The sequence below is a fragment of the Nicotiana tabacum genome, chromosome 9, assembly GCF_000715075.1.
Source record: "Nicotiana tabacum cultivar K326 chromosome 9, ASM71507v2, whole genome shotgun sequence".
Taxonomy (NCBI): Eukaryota; Viridiplantae; Streptophyta; class Magnoliopsida; order Solanales; family Solanaceae; genus Nicotiana; species Nicotiana tabacum.
In genome coordinates this window covers 84,804,652-84,823,173 of record NC_134088.1, presented here as the reverse complement: position 1 = coordinate 84,823,173, position 18,522 = coordinate 84,804,652, and the positions used below count along the sequence as shown (strand labels likewise).

The 18,522-nt window shown below is 32.8% G+C and overlaps 2 protein-coding genes and 1 non-coding gene across 4 annotated transcripts; 2 read left to right on the top strand and 1 right to left on the bottom strand.

The window, feature by feature from the left end:
• The first annotated feature begins 2,970 nt into the window (after nucleotides 1-2,970).
• TRNAL-UAA (transfer RNA leucine (anticodon UAA)) lies at nucleotides 2,971-3,053 on the top strand. The gene has a single exon. It is a non-coding gene; the product is annotated as a tRNA-Leu (tRNA).
• A 1,177-nt stretch (nucleotides 3,054-4,230) lies between these two features.
• On the bottom strand, nucleotides 4,231-7,412 carry LOC107760561 (probable LRR receptor-like serine/threonine-protein kinase At4g08850). Of its 2 annotated transcripts, XM_016578631.2 has the most exons (2): nucleotides 7,263-7,412; nucleotides 4,231-5,402 (listed from the first exon to the last, which is right to left on the bottom strand). In XM_016578631.2, the coding sequence occupies exon 2, from the start codon at nucleotides 5,395-5,397 to the stop codon at nucleotides 4,378-4,380; it is 1,020 nt and encodes a 339-aa protein (XP_016434117.1). In that variant the 5' UTR covers nucleotides 5,398-5,402; nucleotides 7,263-7,412; the 3' UTR covers nucleotides 4,231-4,377.
• A 3,753-nt stretch (nucleotides 7,413-11,165) lies between these two features.
• LOC107760558 (uncharacterized) lies at nucleotides 11,166-18,263 on the top strand. Its single transcript, XM_016578624.2, has 11 exons — nucleotides 11,166-11,495; nucleotides 12,859-13,006; nucleotides 13,178-13,249; nucleotides 14,059-14,130; nucleotides 14,763-14,834; nucleotides 14,921-15,064; nucleotides 15,150-15,230; nucleotides 15,339-15,410; nucleotides 15,534-15,605; nucleotides 17,828-17,899; nucleotides 17,969-18,263. Exons 1-11 carry the CDS (start codon nucleotides 11,396-11,398, stop codon nucleotides 18,057-18,059), a joined length of 996 nt encoding a protein of 331 aa, XP_016434110.1. The 5' UTR covers nucleotides 11,166-11,395; the 3' UTR covers nucleotides 18,060-18,263.
• Nucleotides 18,264-18,522: the final 259 nt, after the last annotated feature.

Below are 18,522 nucleotides of genomic sequence, written 5' to 3'. Positions count from 1 at the left end.
TTCCCACGTCATAACTGCTTTAAGGAGCTTTGTCAAGCATTACTAGTACTAGTGGCAAACGAGCGGGTCGGGTCGGAAATGGATAATATTAGAAAACGGATAAATTATCTGACCCACCTCATATTTAATACGGATAAAAAACTGATTAACCGCGGATAATATGGGTAACCATATTATCCATGACTTCTTACATATGATCACTTTTGAGAGAATTTTTAGTCTCCCAAACTTGAGGAATCCCCAATTTGAGGCTTTACAAATGTAAAAGTTAGACACATTGGTTATCCATTGGTTACCCATTCGTTATTCATTTTCTAAATGGATAATATGGTTCTTATCCATATTTGACCCGTTTTTAAAAAGTTCATCATCCAACCCATTTTTTAGTGGATAACATGGGTGATTAACTGTTTTCTTTTAATTATTTTGCCACCCCTAATTACTAGTATCGATGGAGTAGGCGGAGTCTTCAAGAATCATAACGGAGATTGGATCTTGGTATTTTGTTGCACTATGAGAGTTCTGAATCACACTCATGCGAAACTCCTTGCTCTTAAATAGGCGTTTGGACATAAGAATTGTAAAAATCAAAAAAATTATGAAAATATTTTTCAAGTGAAAATGGTATTTGAAATTTAGAGTTGTGTTTGGACATAAATTTCAGTCTGGGTTGTTTTTGAAGTTTTGTGAGTGATTTGATTGAAAATTTTGAAAAACGGCTTTTTGCAGTTTTTTAAATTTTGTAAAATTTTCAAAATGCATCTTCAAGTGAAAATTAAAAAATTTATGAACAAACGCTGATTTCGAAAAAAGTAAATTTTTTTGGAAAAATTTTATGTCCAAACGGGCTCAAATTTGGACTACAACTAGTATTGGATCAAAATTTGTTATAAATGATTAAAACTGACTCAATGAAAGTCCTTCAGCTCCTTGAAATCATATTCCCAATTATCACTATATTTTATGTTATTGCAGGTTGTTATTGCAAAGGATGGGAAGTGCAGTGGTTCAGCTCCTTGAAATCATATTCCCAATTATCACTATATTTTATGTTATTGCAGGTTGTTATTGCAAAGGATGGGAAGTGCAGTGGTTCAGCTCTAACTTTTGGAAAGAAATCAAAGTTGCACATCTTTTGGCGAGAGGAGGAGCAAAGATGGATATAGCAGACAAGAAATATCATTTTGTAAACCTTCCTTACTTCACCATAACAGCTAGACAAAGTAGGAACTTTTGTATTAAAAAGTTGTGGCCACTTAAAACTTGTACCAGTTTGTAGAACTTACACTTTTTCATTTGAATACTCCAACTTGACATAATAAGTACTAATAAATACATCCAGAAAAAAAAAGTTATAAATACAAAAAATAAAAAGAGGAAAGACACATGACACTTACTATCCCAGTAACCCGTACCCAACCATTCCCCTTCTTTTCCGATCACCCACGTCCCTTCCTTTCCTTACTCTTCATTCTTCTCCTTTCTCCTTTTCTTCATTGTTCTTTCTCTCTTATTTCTAAATCAAATTCACAATACCATAGTCATGATAGACGTGGAAAAAACATTTAATTTTGGAATTTCATTAAAAAATCAATAAAAATTCATGAGTTTGAAATGGTGGAGGTCGCCCAATATTATTACCAATATCTACCTTTTTTTATGCTGTTTGGCAAAGATGAATTCGATGACAGAACAACAACAAAGCTCGGGCTTTCTTCCGACAAGCAGTGGTTGAGGAAAGTTGGGACGGGAAAGGTGGATGGAGACTAGAAAATGAAAGAAAAGACTATTGAATGGGGAAGAGGGAAGAGGAAGGGAAAAGGAAATGGAGAAGGGGGAGGGGGGGGGGGCGAATTAGGATAGAAAATGAAAAAAAATAACAGAAAGGGAGTGGGAGTTTGCTAGGGTAGACGAGAGAAGTGGGAGGGGAGGGGAAACGAGAAGGGGACGGGGAAAGGTCTATTTTTTCTTTTTTATTTATATTTTATTTTGATTCTAATATTTTTTTTTTTAAATAAAAACAATATTATTCACGCGCCTTGGTAGTGTGATTTGTACATAATTTAGTCATGTCAGTTGCACCGCTTCCACATAGGCATGGTCAACGGTCAAAAGTATTTATTAGTACTCATTCCGTCAAATTAGAGTGTTCAAATGGGAAAAATATAAGTTCATATATCGAAATTGCAAACTAATATAAGTTTAAGTGGCCACAAGGCCATTTGGCCTAAAATCTTAAGGAAGAAGTCTGTAATAATTTAGCACTTTTTGTCAAAATAGCACCATTAGATCTTGTTTTGTTGCTACCGACTACTTGGAATGATGATCCCAATGGGACATCTAATTTATGTAATGTTGCCATTTACTAATAAAAAAAATTCTCCCTTTTACCAAAATCTAAATAAATGAGTTTACAACTATTTCGATTAGTTAGTTACCAATATTACTAGTTTGATAGATTGTATATTAATTTGAAAATAATCAAGTCAAAATTTGAATTGAAACGGTGATCGAATGCTCTAGTTTATGATTAAGGTGTTTAAAAGTTTTTCTAAAAAGTTTACGAAAACTTAATTATATTTTAAAAAAATATATTATATGAAAATATTTAGTCAAATAAAGGTAAAAACTTATTTGCACTTGTGTTTACACTAAACAAATAAATATAAGATATATGTGTTTCATATGCTCATTATATTCTCACTTTAATTTGTAACTGCTACGGTATTTGGGATCTTTACACAAATAGTCGCTCATATTCATTATTTATTTTTTTCTAGTTATATACATAGATTATATCTTGATATACATAATGATACACATATAATATATAAATTATGCATATATTATACCGTCACCGGCTATTTCTAATTTAAGTGGTTGGATATGCAGCTATTTGAGTTATTTCTTCAATTCAAACGCTTTTTCCTAAAGTTCTTATAATAAGCAAAGTGTTTTGGACCACAAAGCGGTGGTTTGCCCGAGTGGTTAAGGGGGAAGACTTAAGATCTTCTGCACATAAGTGCGCGTGGGTTCGAACCCCACAGCCAGCACTTTTGATAACGTCATTCTTTTTTTGGTTCTGCCTGCCATCGATCATTACGAGACGAAGACGATAGCGAGCTGCACTGGTTAGCTAATTAGTTTTGTATAAAGCATACACGTTCAATATGCTTAGCTCAAAGGAAGATTGCTTTTTCTTCACCGTGTTCGGTATCCGATTTAGAGCCCGATTAATTCGAATTTGCATCGAAAAATCTCAGTTTTCGAGGATAAAACGCTCCTATTAAAAAACGCTTATGAACCCAAAACCTTTGGTTAAAGATAAACAACGCGAAGAAAGTTAAGTATATGTGCATATAATTAGTTCTTTTAACATTTAAAAGTACTACTCCAATATGTTTCACAATATGGAAATCACACTATCCTTTGGAAGTAAGAGGGAAAGTTTGATGCACATATTGATTAATCAACTGAATTTAATTTGCTTTTGTGGTGAAAGAAAACATGCAGTGGATAGCTTTTCATATGGCAAGTTGCTGTAAATATGCCCAAATTAAATTGTAAATGCAAAGGGATGAAAAATAAGTAAAGAAAATAAAAGAAGCAAAAGTTACAACTCTTTATATTATGTTGTTCAAGAAACAATACATGTGGCTGTGGGGTTCGAACCCCACAGCCAGCACTTTTGATAACGTCATTCTTTTTTTGGTTCTGCCTGCCATCGATCATTACGAGACGAAGACGATAGCGAGCTGCACTGGTTAGCTAATTAGTTTTGTATAAAGCATACACGTTCAATATGCTTAGCTCAAAGGAAGATTGCTTTTTCTTCACCGTGTTCGGTATCCGATTTAGAGCCCGATTAATTCGAATTTGCATCGAAAAATCTCAGTTTTCGAGGATAAAACGCTCCTATTAAAAAACGCTTATGAACCCAAAACCTTTGGTTAAAGATAAACAACGCGAAGAAAGTTAAGTATATGTGCATATAATTAGTTCTTTTAACATTTAAAAGTACTACTCCAATATGTTTCACAATATGGAAATCACACTATCCTTTGGAAGTAAGAGGGAAAGTTTGATGCACATATTGATTAATCAACTGAATTTAATTTGCTTTTGTGGTGAAAGAAAACATGCAGTGGATAGCTTTTCATATGGCAAGTTGCTGTAAATATGCCCAAATTAAATTGTAAATGCAAAGGGATGAAAAATAAGTAAAGAAAATAAAAGAAGCAAAAGTTACAACTCTTTATATTATGTTGTTCAAGAAACAATACATGTGGTCAAAGCTTAATAGATTTTTCATACTGGCCAGTGATTCTGGCTCCTGTAGTTACATCTTTCTTACATATGTCCTGTGGTAGAATTCGGTTAATTCAAACGTTTGAATGGTACATCGACTTCTCGAAGATGTTTAAAGGAAGAAAAACAATCAGGCAATGATCCTAAAATCTTGTTATGAGAAACAAACATGACAGAAAGTTCACTAAGTCCACATACGGAGTTTGGTAACACAACAGATAACTGGTTGTTATTGACCATCAATTGTTGCAAATATTTTAAGTTCCCTAAAGTTGAAGGAATAGGCCCTGTTAGCTGATTATTTGCTACAGAAAATCTCAAAAGTGATGTCAAATAGCCAACTGATGAAGGTATGATTCCAGTGAGCCGATTATTTTCGAGTCTCAAATGTTGTAGTGTAGACCATTGGCCTGGATTTAAAGGCAATGGTATTTCTCCTACAAGCTGATTTTGTGCTAGGAAAAGACCTGAAATGGAATGTAGTTTTGTAATTGAAAATGGGATTTTCCCCGTTAATGAATTATTCGACAAATAAAGCTCCTGTAGTACTTGCAAATTCCCAATATTTTCTGGAATACTCCCTGTCAATAGATTATTTTCAAGATTCAAGAATTCCAAACTAGTCAAGTTTGAAATGGACTCAGGTAATGCACCAGAGAGTTGATTGTTTTGTAAGGTTAGTTTTTTAAGATTTTTGAGAACACCAATTGATGAAGGAATTTGGCCTGTTAATCCAATTAGTCTACTAAGATCAATGGATTCTAGAGAGGTGAGAAGTGTAATTGAAGGAGAGATTGAGCCACTCATAGTATTTGATACAAAATATGGAGCAAAATCATCGCCAGCGTCATAGTAACCAGGGAGATTAATTTCTACAACTCTGCCTGTTTCAGAGTTGCAAGAAATGCCAGCCCAATTGCAACAATCTTGGCCAATCCAGTTTTTTAGCCTACCAGAAGAATCAGAATGTATTGCAGCTTTAAAATCAGTGAGACCCTTGAGATCATTAGGGTGGCATGCCTTACTTTCACTAAGAGTGATTGTAAGAGAGACAATTGCAAGAAAGCAGATAAAGTGATGAGATGCCATTTTATCTGCAAAACAAATTAAACATGACGAGAATTAAGTTGGGAAGTTTTGGGATTGACTTGGAAAGAAAGAAAAGAGCTAGTAATTAATTAATAGAGCTCGAATATCTTTAGAGAAATAATAAATCTACTCATGCAACAATTAGGCATTTTAGGATTCAGGAAAAGGTTATTCACATTTCACACATATTGTTTACGCCGGATTATATTAATTAATCGTAGTTAAGTGCGATGCTAATATATATTCTTAGCTCCGCCCAAATATTAGTTGTTTTGGCGAGCTAGATTTATTTAAATATGTTTGATGTTTTCGAAAAACAAGAAGTTATTTTATTACTTCTCTCGCTTTGTTAAGTATGCTAGTCTTTAACTGCTTCAATTAAACTAAATATTAATTAAGTGAGATATTTAAAAGATAAAATAGAAGTTCAGATAAATACTTTTATGATTAAGGTTACCAGATGTATTTTCTAAAGGATGTGTAAAAACTTAAAAGATACTAATATACACATATCATATGTTCATTAGCTCTGTTTAAACACTAAGTATGATTAAATATATATTTTTAATTCAATGTCAAGAGTGGGGCTATATATTCAGACTTTCTTAGAATTTCTAGGTGTTTGTTTTTGGACATTATTGTTGAGGTTTTTGTTATTTAAGATGAAATAGTCTTAAAATGAGAGTGAATGGGAAATGAAGGGAAAAATAAAATTTTTGAGTAAAATTTTAAATTTTCCCCTCTTGACAATGAGACATTGTCCCATATTGGAAGAGAAAAAGATTTTTGGTGGGTATATATATAATTGCTCTTCTTGTAGCTCTTAAAGAGTTAAGAAGAAAGCAAGCCTCGCGCCGTCGTCGTCGTCGCTCTGCTCGGCTTCGGCTTCGGCTTCGGCTTCGGTCAAATGATTGATTGATTAATTTTTTGGACCAAATTTATTTGTTAATAGTAAATATTAACGTAAGATTATCCGCATTTGTAACGGATATATTCCAATCCATGTATTGACCACCAGCTGCAATAGCAGCCGCCTAATGCTCTTCCCACCATGGCCAAGTGCTTGCTCCACAAACAACCTAGTGCATGCTCCACCATGGAGGGTGAAGGGTCGTTCATCTTCAAAGCTGACTGCTATAAATATGTGCAGCAGCTGTTGAAGAAAGATACACCAAACTGAAAACGCTCAACTTTAGCTATACATTGCACTCCTTCCTCTCAGCATTTTCATACGATTTTCTGAATTTCTACTCCTTTGTTCTGCATTGTTTTAACTTCAAACAAAGCAACTGTAAGTGTGATTTGCTACCGAACTTTGTGTTCGCTGAAACACTGGGGTTTGAAGTACCGCTACACCAGTGTGTGATTCGTTCTATCCTAGGAGGAAATAATCCATAACCTTGGGTACTAGGAGGGGATTAAATTCCTTAAGGAAACACTGTGAATTCAGTGGGCTCGAATTAATTACTGTTTCATTACGATAACTTATATTTCCAGAATTATTATTTACAAATACAGCAATATTGGCGGGACTAACAATTAATTACACCGTAGTTATTTTTATTCCACTTTAATCATAGCTCTGTGTAAACACTGAGTATGATTAAATATATATTTTTAATTCAATGTCAAGAGTGGGGCTATGTATTCAGACTTAGAATTTCTAGGTGTTTGTTTTTGGACCTTATTCATTCTTTGTAAATGCAAATCGTGCTCCCTAAATCCTCAAAGGTCCCAATCAGCCAGATGGACTTGTCAATATCATGTATGAATTCATGAATAGAAAAGTATAATTTGAAGAAATATCACAAATGAATTCATGAATAAAGTAACAATAAATAGTTTGAAGAAAGTAGAGAAATTACCAATACTTCAAATGGGAAGCAATCCTAAAGTCCACCAACTGCTATTGTTCCTTAAAACTCAGATAACATCGGGCGTTTAGATTTTTCGGTAATACCTACTAATTAGATTGAAAATATTTAACAATTGATGTTAAGATTTTTAGGTAATACCTACTTGGGTTTATAAACATATTAATTTGTCGACATTTAAAGACTAACATATTGTTGCAAATTTGAGGTGGTGCGAAAATAGTTGAGGAATTTAAGATATGGATCACACGTAATTAAAATAAAGAAGCAGTTTGAAAGTTCAAATTTGTTAAATCTTTGATTTCCATTCATGTACAACAACCTCAAAAGACAATAATTTTTAGCTCCATAATATTATCTGTTTATCTTTTTCTTGGAGCATCAGTAAAAATAATGGATATGAGATTTCTGCGAAAATTTGGAAGATGGAGTAGATAATTGGGTTTTGTAAAACTCAAACATTACAAAATGTGTTTTTAGTCCCTTAAGAGTAAATATAATTAAATATAAATCAATTACTATAATTTAATAAATCTTAATTTTTGGCTCTGTATGGTTATCAATTTATCTGGGACCTTTTTATTTTCCTCCTTTCATCCAACTCAAAACAAAAGAATATAAAAGTTCAAAACCTTTTGTTTATTTCTCTCTTTTCAGTCAGCTTTTCTCTTCCATTGTGGTCAAACAGAGTAACAAGAATGACACAGTTACCCACAAAAATAAAATTATTTATTCTTACTTATTCATTTATTTTTTTACTCATCAAACTAATTACATTTCCTACCCATAGTAGTTTTTGTGGGGAATTTTCTCTTTTTTCTCAAATTCTTTTTTATTTCTATGCTTATTTCCTTTTTTTTTTTTTCTCCTTTTCTCTCTTCTCATTTTCTTCTTATTTTTTTCCTTTTTTCTCTTTTTCTATTCATTTATTTTTGCTCAAATCGTATTATTGTTATTTATACCATAACTTATTTCACACTCAATTTTGACTCCATCTTTTTTTATATATTTATTTTCTTTATTTGTTGTTCCTTTTCTAATTCCATTTAACTCTTTTTTTCTTTTATTTTCTTTATTTCTTGTTCCTTTTCTAATTTCATTTAACTTCTTTTTTTAATATTTATTTTCTCTTCATAATCTAATTTCATTTAATGTTTTTACTATTTTTATTATTCTTGTTTTTATACAATAAGAAAAAATAATAATAAAATATTGAAAAATGCAATAAAAGTATAAGTGCCAAAAAAGAATTGTAGTACAAAATGATACCAATATGGTATACATGTATACCATATTGGTATATGATTGCTCTAGAATATTGCTACAACTATCTGCGACTATACTACTGTACCAAAACATTAAAGGATGCAATAAAAGTATGAGAAAATTATATGCTCGCATGCACTAAATATTCGCAAAGCAACTTGCTCATTTCGTATACTAACAGAGTATATAGTTGTATGGGATCATTCCAACAATTGCCTATTACTATAAAAATTATTACATAATACACATATTCTATGTCCGTCGGCACAACAAAATTCCAGCACTGCAAGTGCTGTTCATATAAATAATTCTATAATAGAATTCACTTAAAAATGCATCTAAAACAACCAAAAAAATATTCAAACTACCATATGATACCAATGTGACATATAACTATACCAACGTGGTATACATTTTTATTTGTTAATTCCCGACAACTATATGTCTATACTACTATTACATAACACACATGCATAAAGAGGGAAAAAAAAAATAGCGTACCACATATTAATATAATAAAGTATTTAAAGATATTGTACTATATTACTATTATTAAAAGAAAATCAAATAATGTACCAATTAAATGCAGCTAATACAATCAAAAAATGATTCAAGTAGCATATGATACCAATATAGTATATAGTTATACTAATATGATATATAGTTGTACGAGATCGTTCCAACAACTGTATATAACTATAAAAACTATTACATAATACACAAAATCTATGCCCATAGGTACAAGAAAATTCAACACAGCAAAACATGATCATATAAAATATTTCATGATAGAATTCACTTTAAAATGCAGCAAAAACAACCAAAAATTATTCCAACTACCATATGATACCAATATGGCATATAATTATACCAATAGGATATACAGTTTTACTAATTAATTCCAGGCAACTATATATGACTATACTACTATTACATAATACACATGCATAAAGAAAAAAATTCAAAAAATAGTGTACCACATATTAATATAATAATATATTTCAAGATATTGTACTATAATACTATTATATAAAACAAACGCATAAAGAAAAAATCAAAATGATTGCATAATAAATATGCATAAAGAAAAATTAAAAAAATTCAAGATACCATACTATTCTACTATTACTAAAGAAAAATCAAACAGTGCACCAATTAAATGTAGCTAATACAATCAAAAAATATTCCAACTAATATATGATACCAGTATAGTATATAGTTATACCAACAAGGTATACAATTGTATGCAAAGAATTTTAAAAAGATTTTTTAATTTAATTATTAAACTGAAATAATATCAGTAAATTATATACTTTTAAATTATATATTATATACTAAAATACTATACAATGTATCAAAATAATATCTTGTGTTCTTCATTCAAGATTATACAATTATGGTATATTGTATACTATTCATGGGCTTCAAGCTCAACAATGGCGGGTCTTCGTACACACACAAAAATTACATCTGAGAACTTTAATATATTAAGTAATTGTATGTGCTACTTACAATAAAGAAAGACCAAATTATTTAGTTATCAAATTGTAATAGCTACTAATTAAGCTTGCAAAAATGAAGTTGGATGTCTTAATATTCTGCACTTCAAATGCAAAGGCAAATATATACTGCAACATGAGCGAAGGTAGTTTATTGGATTATTGAATTGATTTCATACTTTTTCACAAAGAGAAAGCTAGGGTGTTTTATTAAAAGGAAAAATGCACCGTTTGGTATGTTGAGTAAAACAAATTCAAGGGAGAAAGAGGAATGGGTAGTCAGAAAATAGATTTGGATCAAATAGGTAAAAATTATAAATAATTTTTAAATAAGCAAAAACCGGTAATTAGTTTGTGCCTCAGGTTGCGTAGTCTCCTCATAAAACAACATAGTTGTTCTAGGCCCTTTTAAATCTTTGGGTCGCAATTCTAAGGTATAAAGGTTGAGGTACACCTAAAGAAAATTTGATAGCAAAAAAATTCTTTAACATCTATTTTTGCCATGATATTAATCCAACTTCATCGTGAATCGTTTATCTCATTCATATTAACTAGTGTTAGAACCCGTTAGAATCCGCGCGATATGCGGATAATTTGACAAAATATTAATCTTATAAAATTATGATTTAATATATCATATTATTTTAATAAATCTTAGTTGTTATTTTATTATTTAATATAATGTGCAAAAATATAACATAATCTATACAAAATCAAAAGATATACATCATAAAGTAATCAAATAAATTGTTTGTTCTCTATTATCAAATAAATTATTTGTTCTCTATTAATTCTTTATTAAATTAACAAGTACTTAGTAGTATACATTTTCTAAGATACTTTCTATTAACTTGTCCATTGACTTAAAGGGTGCAGTTAAATTCTCTTTTTTGCAAGTAAAATAAAAATATTTTTTATGTATAGATGTTGAATCTAGTGCAGACTTGCATTTTTCGAATAGCGTTATTAGAAATCCGTGATGCTAATTGCTACTATTAGAATATCAGCTACGCAAATGCTATGGCACCAAAACGGGCAAACACAAATAATTTTCAGGTAAATATTTTTTCTAAGAGAATAGCGTTTGTTTAATTCTTTTTATTTTTGTTATAAAGGAGGGCGGAAATTCACCGACGCGCAGCGCAGGCTATTTTGCGCGTTGTTCTAAAAACTATTTGAGGAAAATCCCAAACTGAAGATTCATTTTATCTCTCTCTCGTTTCACACACAGATCTTTTCCTCACTTCATTGATCTCTCTCAACCTCTCTATACTCTACATAAATAATGTACGTGTAGCTCTTGCGGATTCTGAGGATTCAAATTCGACTTGGCCGAAGGTGATCGATTACCTATTCAAAATGGCTCGCATTGGTCATCTACCTTCAGTAATTCTCCTGATCTTCTCGTTATCCTTGATCCAGAGCGTTGTCGTTCAGTGTAAAACCCTCAAGCGTGACGGTAACTCTACTTTCCCCCCATCATTTCGATCCATTTTCTTTTAAGCCTAATTTCTCAGCTTTTAGGTGAGAAGATCAGTTAATTTGAGTAAAAATAGTTGGATTTTATAGGTTACGTGCAGTTTCTTGTGAAATTTTGTAGTTTCAGTTTCAGCTATCCATTTCCTTTTACGCCTAATTTCTTAGCTTTTAGGTGACAATATCAGCTAATTTGAGTAAAAATCGCTGGATTTGATAGAATATATGCAGTTTCTAGTGAAATCTTATAGTTTTATCTAAAATAGTTGAACTTTTGTAGGTTTTATGAAATTTTATAGTTTGAGTGAAAGTAATTGAATTTTGTCTATTTTGTGTAGTTTCTAAAGCAAGTTTATAGTATGAGTTGAAGTAATCGACTTTTATAGATTTTATCCAGTTTCAACGTGCAAGTTTATAGTTTGAGTCGAAATAATTGGATTTTTATAGAATTTGGAGTTTCTATGTGTGGATGTATAGCTCAGTGGAGATGATTGGATTCTATAGATTAAATGAAATTCCAAGTGCAACTTTATGGTTTGAGCGAAAACAGTTGGATTTTATGCATTATCTACAGTTTCTAAGCGCATTTTTACAATTTTAGGGTAAATCATTGGATTTGTAGATTTTAGGCAGTTTCCAAGTGCAAGTTTATATAGTTTGAGTGAAAGATTGTATGTGGTTTCTCATTGCAACTTATTGTGTTTTCATCTTTTCTTACTTTAATTTCCTTTTTCTGAATGACTATATGATTGGTTTAATAATTTAAACTTTGCAGTTAGTTAATTTGTTGAGAAATAGCTATTCATCTGGCGTATAATCATGATAAGTAAAATGTATCATCTATTATTTCTAATAAACTAAATGAATTCCCTTGGAGCGTCACTAGCGATAATCTTTTTTTTTTTTCCGTATTTACTCGTAAAATTTTGAATTTTCTAGTTATACAGGTAAGCATAGCTGTTTTCAAAAGTGAGGGCCAATTAATAATTCAATAAATGTCAATTAGATACAACTACATGATTACATATTAGTTAATTAAATTGTACTATAAGTGTATAGTCAATCTGGAACATTCTTATGCTTGCCATCGAATAAGAACGCCTATTCTGGGGCTTGAGCCCATGACCACAAGGTTAAAAGCTTTGTGCTCTGCCCTTAGTTCTGTTGCGAACTCCACATAGTTCCAATGGGAATCACTCTTTCTCTGTTAGTGTTTTCATCAAAAGGATTTAAACAGTTTGAGTAAGGCCATTGATTGCATTCATGAAAAAACCAAGGAGTTGTTGTAGTACCTGGCTGTACATTTTTACAGTGGACTAATTTGAACTTCTGAAATATGACTGTAGTGAAAGCTTTGAATGAAATTAAGGCATCTCTTGGATGGAGAGTGGTGTATGCATGGGTTGGAGATGATCCTTGTGGAGATGGTGATTTACCTCCATGGTCTGGTGTTACATGTTCCACACAGGGTGATTATAGAGTAGTTACCGAATTGTAAGTGTTGCCTCTCCATTTTTAAGTTGTTTCTATGTAGCTCTTGTATGACATAATCAAAAAAAAAATATCTTTTCTAAGGTTCAAGTCTATATGAAGTTACTCACAGAATTGAAATATCCTTTTTTCCCCACTCTTTCACAATTTTCTTTTCTGTTTTACTACTTGCAGGGAGGTTTATGCTGTTTCAATTGTTGGCCCATTTCCTACTGCTGTCACTAACTTATTGGATCTTACTAAATTGTAAGATACTTCTCTTTGGCTCTGTACTAGAATCTAGCTTCTACAAAGCTTTAGCTACTTTGTAAAGATTTTTTAACCTCATCCAAACTGAGAAGTTGCCCTAAACAATTTGGATGTTTTTATATCCTCTAGTTATAATTGCTCATTAAACCAACTACAAAAAATGTTTAGCTTGGTTATTAACTATTATGCTCATTGACAGTTTTTCCAATTTAGAAACAAAGAAAGGGAACGGGTTTCCTCCTTTTAACGGGCAAAGCGAGCCCCTTTATTCTCAATCAAATCTCCCCAAGTAGGATTTGAACCTACGACTAATTGGTTAACAGCCGACCGTTCTACCACTGAGCTACTGAGGAACAACACGAGATTCGATCTCATAGAGTTCAATTCCCGTTCCCAACCCATGACCAATATGAGCTCGAAGCTTCCTTCGTAACTCCCAGAATTTCTTCGTAGTGGCTCCCTTACATGCCTCATTTCAGAGGGAACCTCAAAGTGGCTCTATTTCATTATATTCCATCCATATCCCAATTCCATTCATTTAATATCCCTTTGGTGTCATTGACATAACAAATGTCGTTTCTAGTCTATCTCTTTCTAACTTGAACCTTGTTCCTACATGACCTTATCAATTCGATCAGGCACTTGCCATCTATTTTCAATGTTCAAATCTTTGACAACACGAAAAAACCATTGTTCAACTTTTGATACTATTTAAGGCAATAGTTAGTGGACATTGCGTCTGTACTTTTGGATCGTTTAATTTTCATTATAAATTTATTAATGTGTAAAATTCTTTTTTATGGCAGGGATCTGCATAATAACAAGCTGACCGGTCCTCTTCCTCCTCAAATTGGGCGTTTGAAGCGTCTTAAAATATTGTACCATCTCTTACTTACTCGTATATTCCTATTGAAGTATCTATATTTGGTAGCTTTTATGCACTGATATTAATGTTTAGAGTTATGCTCTGTCTCTCAATAGCCTGATTCTCCGGTCTCTAGATCAACATATGTTTATCCATTGAAATCTTGCTAGGTGATGTTAATACAATTCAACTGTGTTCTACAAAGTGTTACATACATGGCATTTGCATCAAGATGAAATGCTCTTATCTTGGCAAGGAAAAGTCTGCCTGATTAGTCTAAAAAAGGGGGTGGGAGGGAGCCTGCCTGATATAATTTGTATCAGAATATATTCTCAACTGAGAGAATATATGGAGTGGGTTTATTACCAAGGAAATAGCACTTAACTAAGAAGGCCTTTTTTACTTCTTAGAATCGTATTAAATGTATATCTGAACATCTACTTTCTGTTGCCATCTATCCTACCTTTAGGTTTTTCTTTTCTCCACAGGAACCTCCACTTTGTCCAAGAATGTTTTGGAGTCTGTTATTTACTTCTATTGCTTTCTTGCCCAAGATTTGGTGAAACTATTTGGTATATTCTAGTTTCCCAGTGTGTGATAATGTTGCACTGTTGATGAGTCCCTTGTCTTGATTCTATTTCGCAGAAATGTAAGGTGGAATAAACTGCAAGATGTCATTCCACCTGAAATAGGTGAACTAAAGCAGCTAACACATCTGTGAGTACTTTTGAGCTTCTCTAGCTGTGCTATTTACAGATCTATTTTGCTGTTGTTGACTATTAACTAATATGCATCTTTTTCAGCTACCTAAGTTTTAATAATTTCAAAGGCGAAATTCCTAAGGAGCTTGCTAATCTTCCTGAACTTCGTTATCTCCATCTGCATGAAAATCATTTTACTGGGCGAATTCCACCTGAATTGGGTACCTTACAGCATCTTCGGCACCTGTAAGACACCTTGTTAACTTCTTCTGTACTTTAGCATATGGAACCTGTGTTACATGGATGCCACTGTGATCTAATGCAATTGCAGGGATGTTGGTAACAATCGTTTGGTTGGAACTATAAGAGAACTCATACGTATTGAAGGATGCTTTCCAGTTCTCCGCAACCTGTAAGTTGATTCTTCTTGTTTAAATGTCAAACCGCTTGTGAGTATCCTGCTGCTAATGTTATGGATTATATCCTAATCCGAGGATTTTACCCGCGCTGTAACTTGCAGTTACTTAAATAATAATTATCTTACTGGAGGCATTCCAGCACAGCTTGCAAACTTGACGAACTTGGAGATCTTGTAAGTTTCGAGAATAAAGTTTCTCCATGATTGGTGCTTGTCTCTGGACAAATCACGGCTTATTTTATCCTGTAGTAGTAATAAATATGGTCATGCTTAATTTGATTCCTCCGGTTATTGCAGATATCTATCTTACAACAAGATGACAGGAGTTATACCATATAGCATTGCTCATATTCCTAAGTTAACTTACTTGTAAGTCTTCCTCTATGCTTTAATCTACTCATTGAGTATACTGGATGTGATGTCCCAGTGATTATCTAATGATTGCAATCTTTCAAGGGTCTTTCGTGAAGAGCTGAACTTTTAGAATTGTTCAATTTAAGTATGCTTTGACAAACGCATTAGTAGATAAACCTGAGGTTAGTTGGAAAATGTGGTCTTGCAAGGTCTTTCTTTCTTAAGGAGATAAGTTTTGAGGATTGTTCAACTTATGGATGCTGTGATAGTTGACGAAAAACGTTAATAGATGCACTTGGAGCTTGTTGGGTGACCTTATTGGACCTTTTCCTTGATGATTTCCTCGGACAAGTAGTTTTTATAGCAACTGGCTGAAGAATTTGGATGTAAGAGTATTCTCATTCTTGTAGGTTCTAATTTTAGCACCAAAAAGACAAACCACAATAGCAAGACTTCTCATATACTCAAGATTTTGCTTGAGCTATATAGCAGCAACACACATTACAGAGACGCACTGGTAACATGTTAAACTGTAATTATAGATATATTGTCTGTAAAAATAGTAAAATCATTATATTGGTATAACATGTTAAAAAAACTTGATTAGTGTATAATTTAGAAAAAAGATGAACATTCAAACATGCAAATGTATAGGCATAGCCGTCCTTGCACTTGATTGTCAATAACAATTGCATTTCCTACCCATTTATTTCTTTCTTCCGAAACCCATGCTCTTTTACATTCCCCTTCAACCCCCAAATTACAACTCATTGATTTATAGTAGTTAGAGGCTTGGAGAATATGGGAAGGACCTGCATTTTGGTGGTCAAAGAATGTTAAAAGACAGTGTACTTGTGTGAGATAGGTATCCTTTGGTGTTCAAGATATGTCATGTTGGACAGCAGAACTCCTGTTGTCCAGCTCTGATTTGTTTTACAAAACATCAGGTGTGGTACTTTGACTTTTTATACATCTCCATGCATCACCACACTTATATATTGTTTGTTGCCATTAAGTCAAATGCAATACTATGACTTTCTCTTTTTGCCCATGCATCAGGTTGCTTAGGTATGTTACTTGTTGTAAATTCGACTTAACGTTTATAGCTTGCAACACATTTTGTTGACCCCACCTTCTGTGTCTGGGCCTTTATTGGGGCAATACATTGTGTGATTGCTGCTGCAATTATATGTTAGATGTCTAAGATTAACTCTCTTTCTCTCTTCTCCCCCACTTCCTCTCTCCAATGGAAAGGGTATACTAGAAAGGGAAAACCTTTGTCTTTGAAGCTTAACCATATGTTTCCGGATGGAAAACCTTTTATCACAACGTTTTCCTTCAAACTGTTGGTGATAGAGCTTTTTGGTTGGCTAGTCTACTGAATGTTTAATCTTCCAGTCTTCTGGATCTGAAATGTTCGACACTGTGTAAGATCCTTTCTTATAAACAACTAAAGCATACAAACTTAAACTTGGGCCTAGTTTCATTAGTGTTGTCAAATTGATCCTTGAGCCATGAACTGAGGCTCCGCACAAGATGCTCCAATGAAGGTGGTAAGGAATGTGCTCGCAAAACCAGCCAACCAACTGCTTTTCTAAAAATATTAGGTTAATTTGTGAGGCCCATGTGTATCTTCTGGAAAGGGTTGCATTACACAATATATATTCTTTAAATAGCAAAACAATATATTAACTTTTTACAAGGCATTACTGATGAATATATTAGTGATTAGGATACAAAACTGTAAATTTAATGTCAGAGAGCTAGCCACTAAGTCTGAATTAGAATTTTAAAGCTGTATGTTTGATTTTTGAATCTGAAATTTAAGATTGTTTTTAACCAATGGCATGTATTTTGCTTTATCTTTTTCTCTACCCATAAAATTGTTGTTTGTGTTTATAGTTCTTTTTTCATGCAGTATCTATAATTATATGTTTCTTGTTTGCACCTATTCAGTAAAGAGAGTACTTGAATTACGCCTTGCCTTAAAGCCCAAATGGTCCTTGCAGTTGTGTGTGCACGTGTTTTTTTTCTCTTCCTTTTATTAATTTTTTGATCTTCCATTGACAATTCTGGTGGTATAGATCATGCCTTTGCTCTTCTTGATTGTATACCTGTTAGATCTTGTTCAAAAGAAGTAAAAAGAAAACATAGTTCTGCATGCATTTGATATTGATGTCTGCATGTGAATGACTGGACATCTTGTCGAACATGTCTGAAGCTGAATCTGATTTCAGGTATCTCGATCACAATCAATTTTCTGGGAGAATCCCCGACGCCTTCTACAAGCACCCTTTCTTAAAAGAAATGTGAGCATTCTTTGCTACTGCACAATTTTTTGCTTTGTGCAAATACTAACATGTTAAATTATGTCATAGGTACATTGAAGAAAACGCGTTCAGGCCTGGTGTAAAACCAATTGGCTTGCACAAAGTGCTAGAGCTTACGGATGCAGATTTCCTTGTTTAGAAAAAGAAGCTCGTACTGTTATTTATTCATCCGCAAGTGTACCTTAGGTTGTTAGAAAGAAGCAGCCGACCCCTGCCCTGTCAGTGTCTATTCTTCAGTTGCTAGATGAGAAAAGATCATATTTTGTGCAAAGCAATCAACCAAACTTAATTGCTGTTGCTGTAGTTAATAATTCCACGTATTGAATCACGATAAGTTATTCAATCAGCTGTCTCACTTGCCTTAAATTCTTACGTACGGTGATGATTACAAGGGAGCAGACTTCACCTGAGTTACATGAAAGGGTAGAGATGCTGATAGGACAGATGATTTTGGACAGGCGTTTTATTTTTTTTTCTAAATACTCATTTTTTGTGTAAATTATGAAATCGCTAGTACCAGGATTAGTTATTAATCAAACTAAATGATCTATGCTATTGAGGTGATGAGTTAAAACTCCAGGAGCTTTCTTTTCTAATGTTCT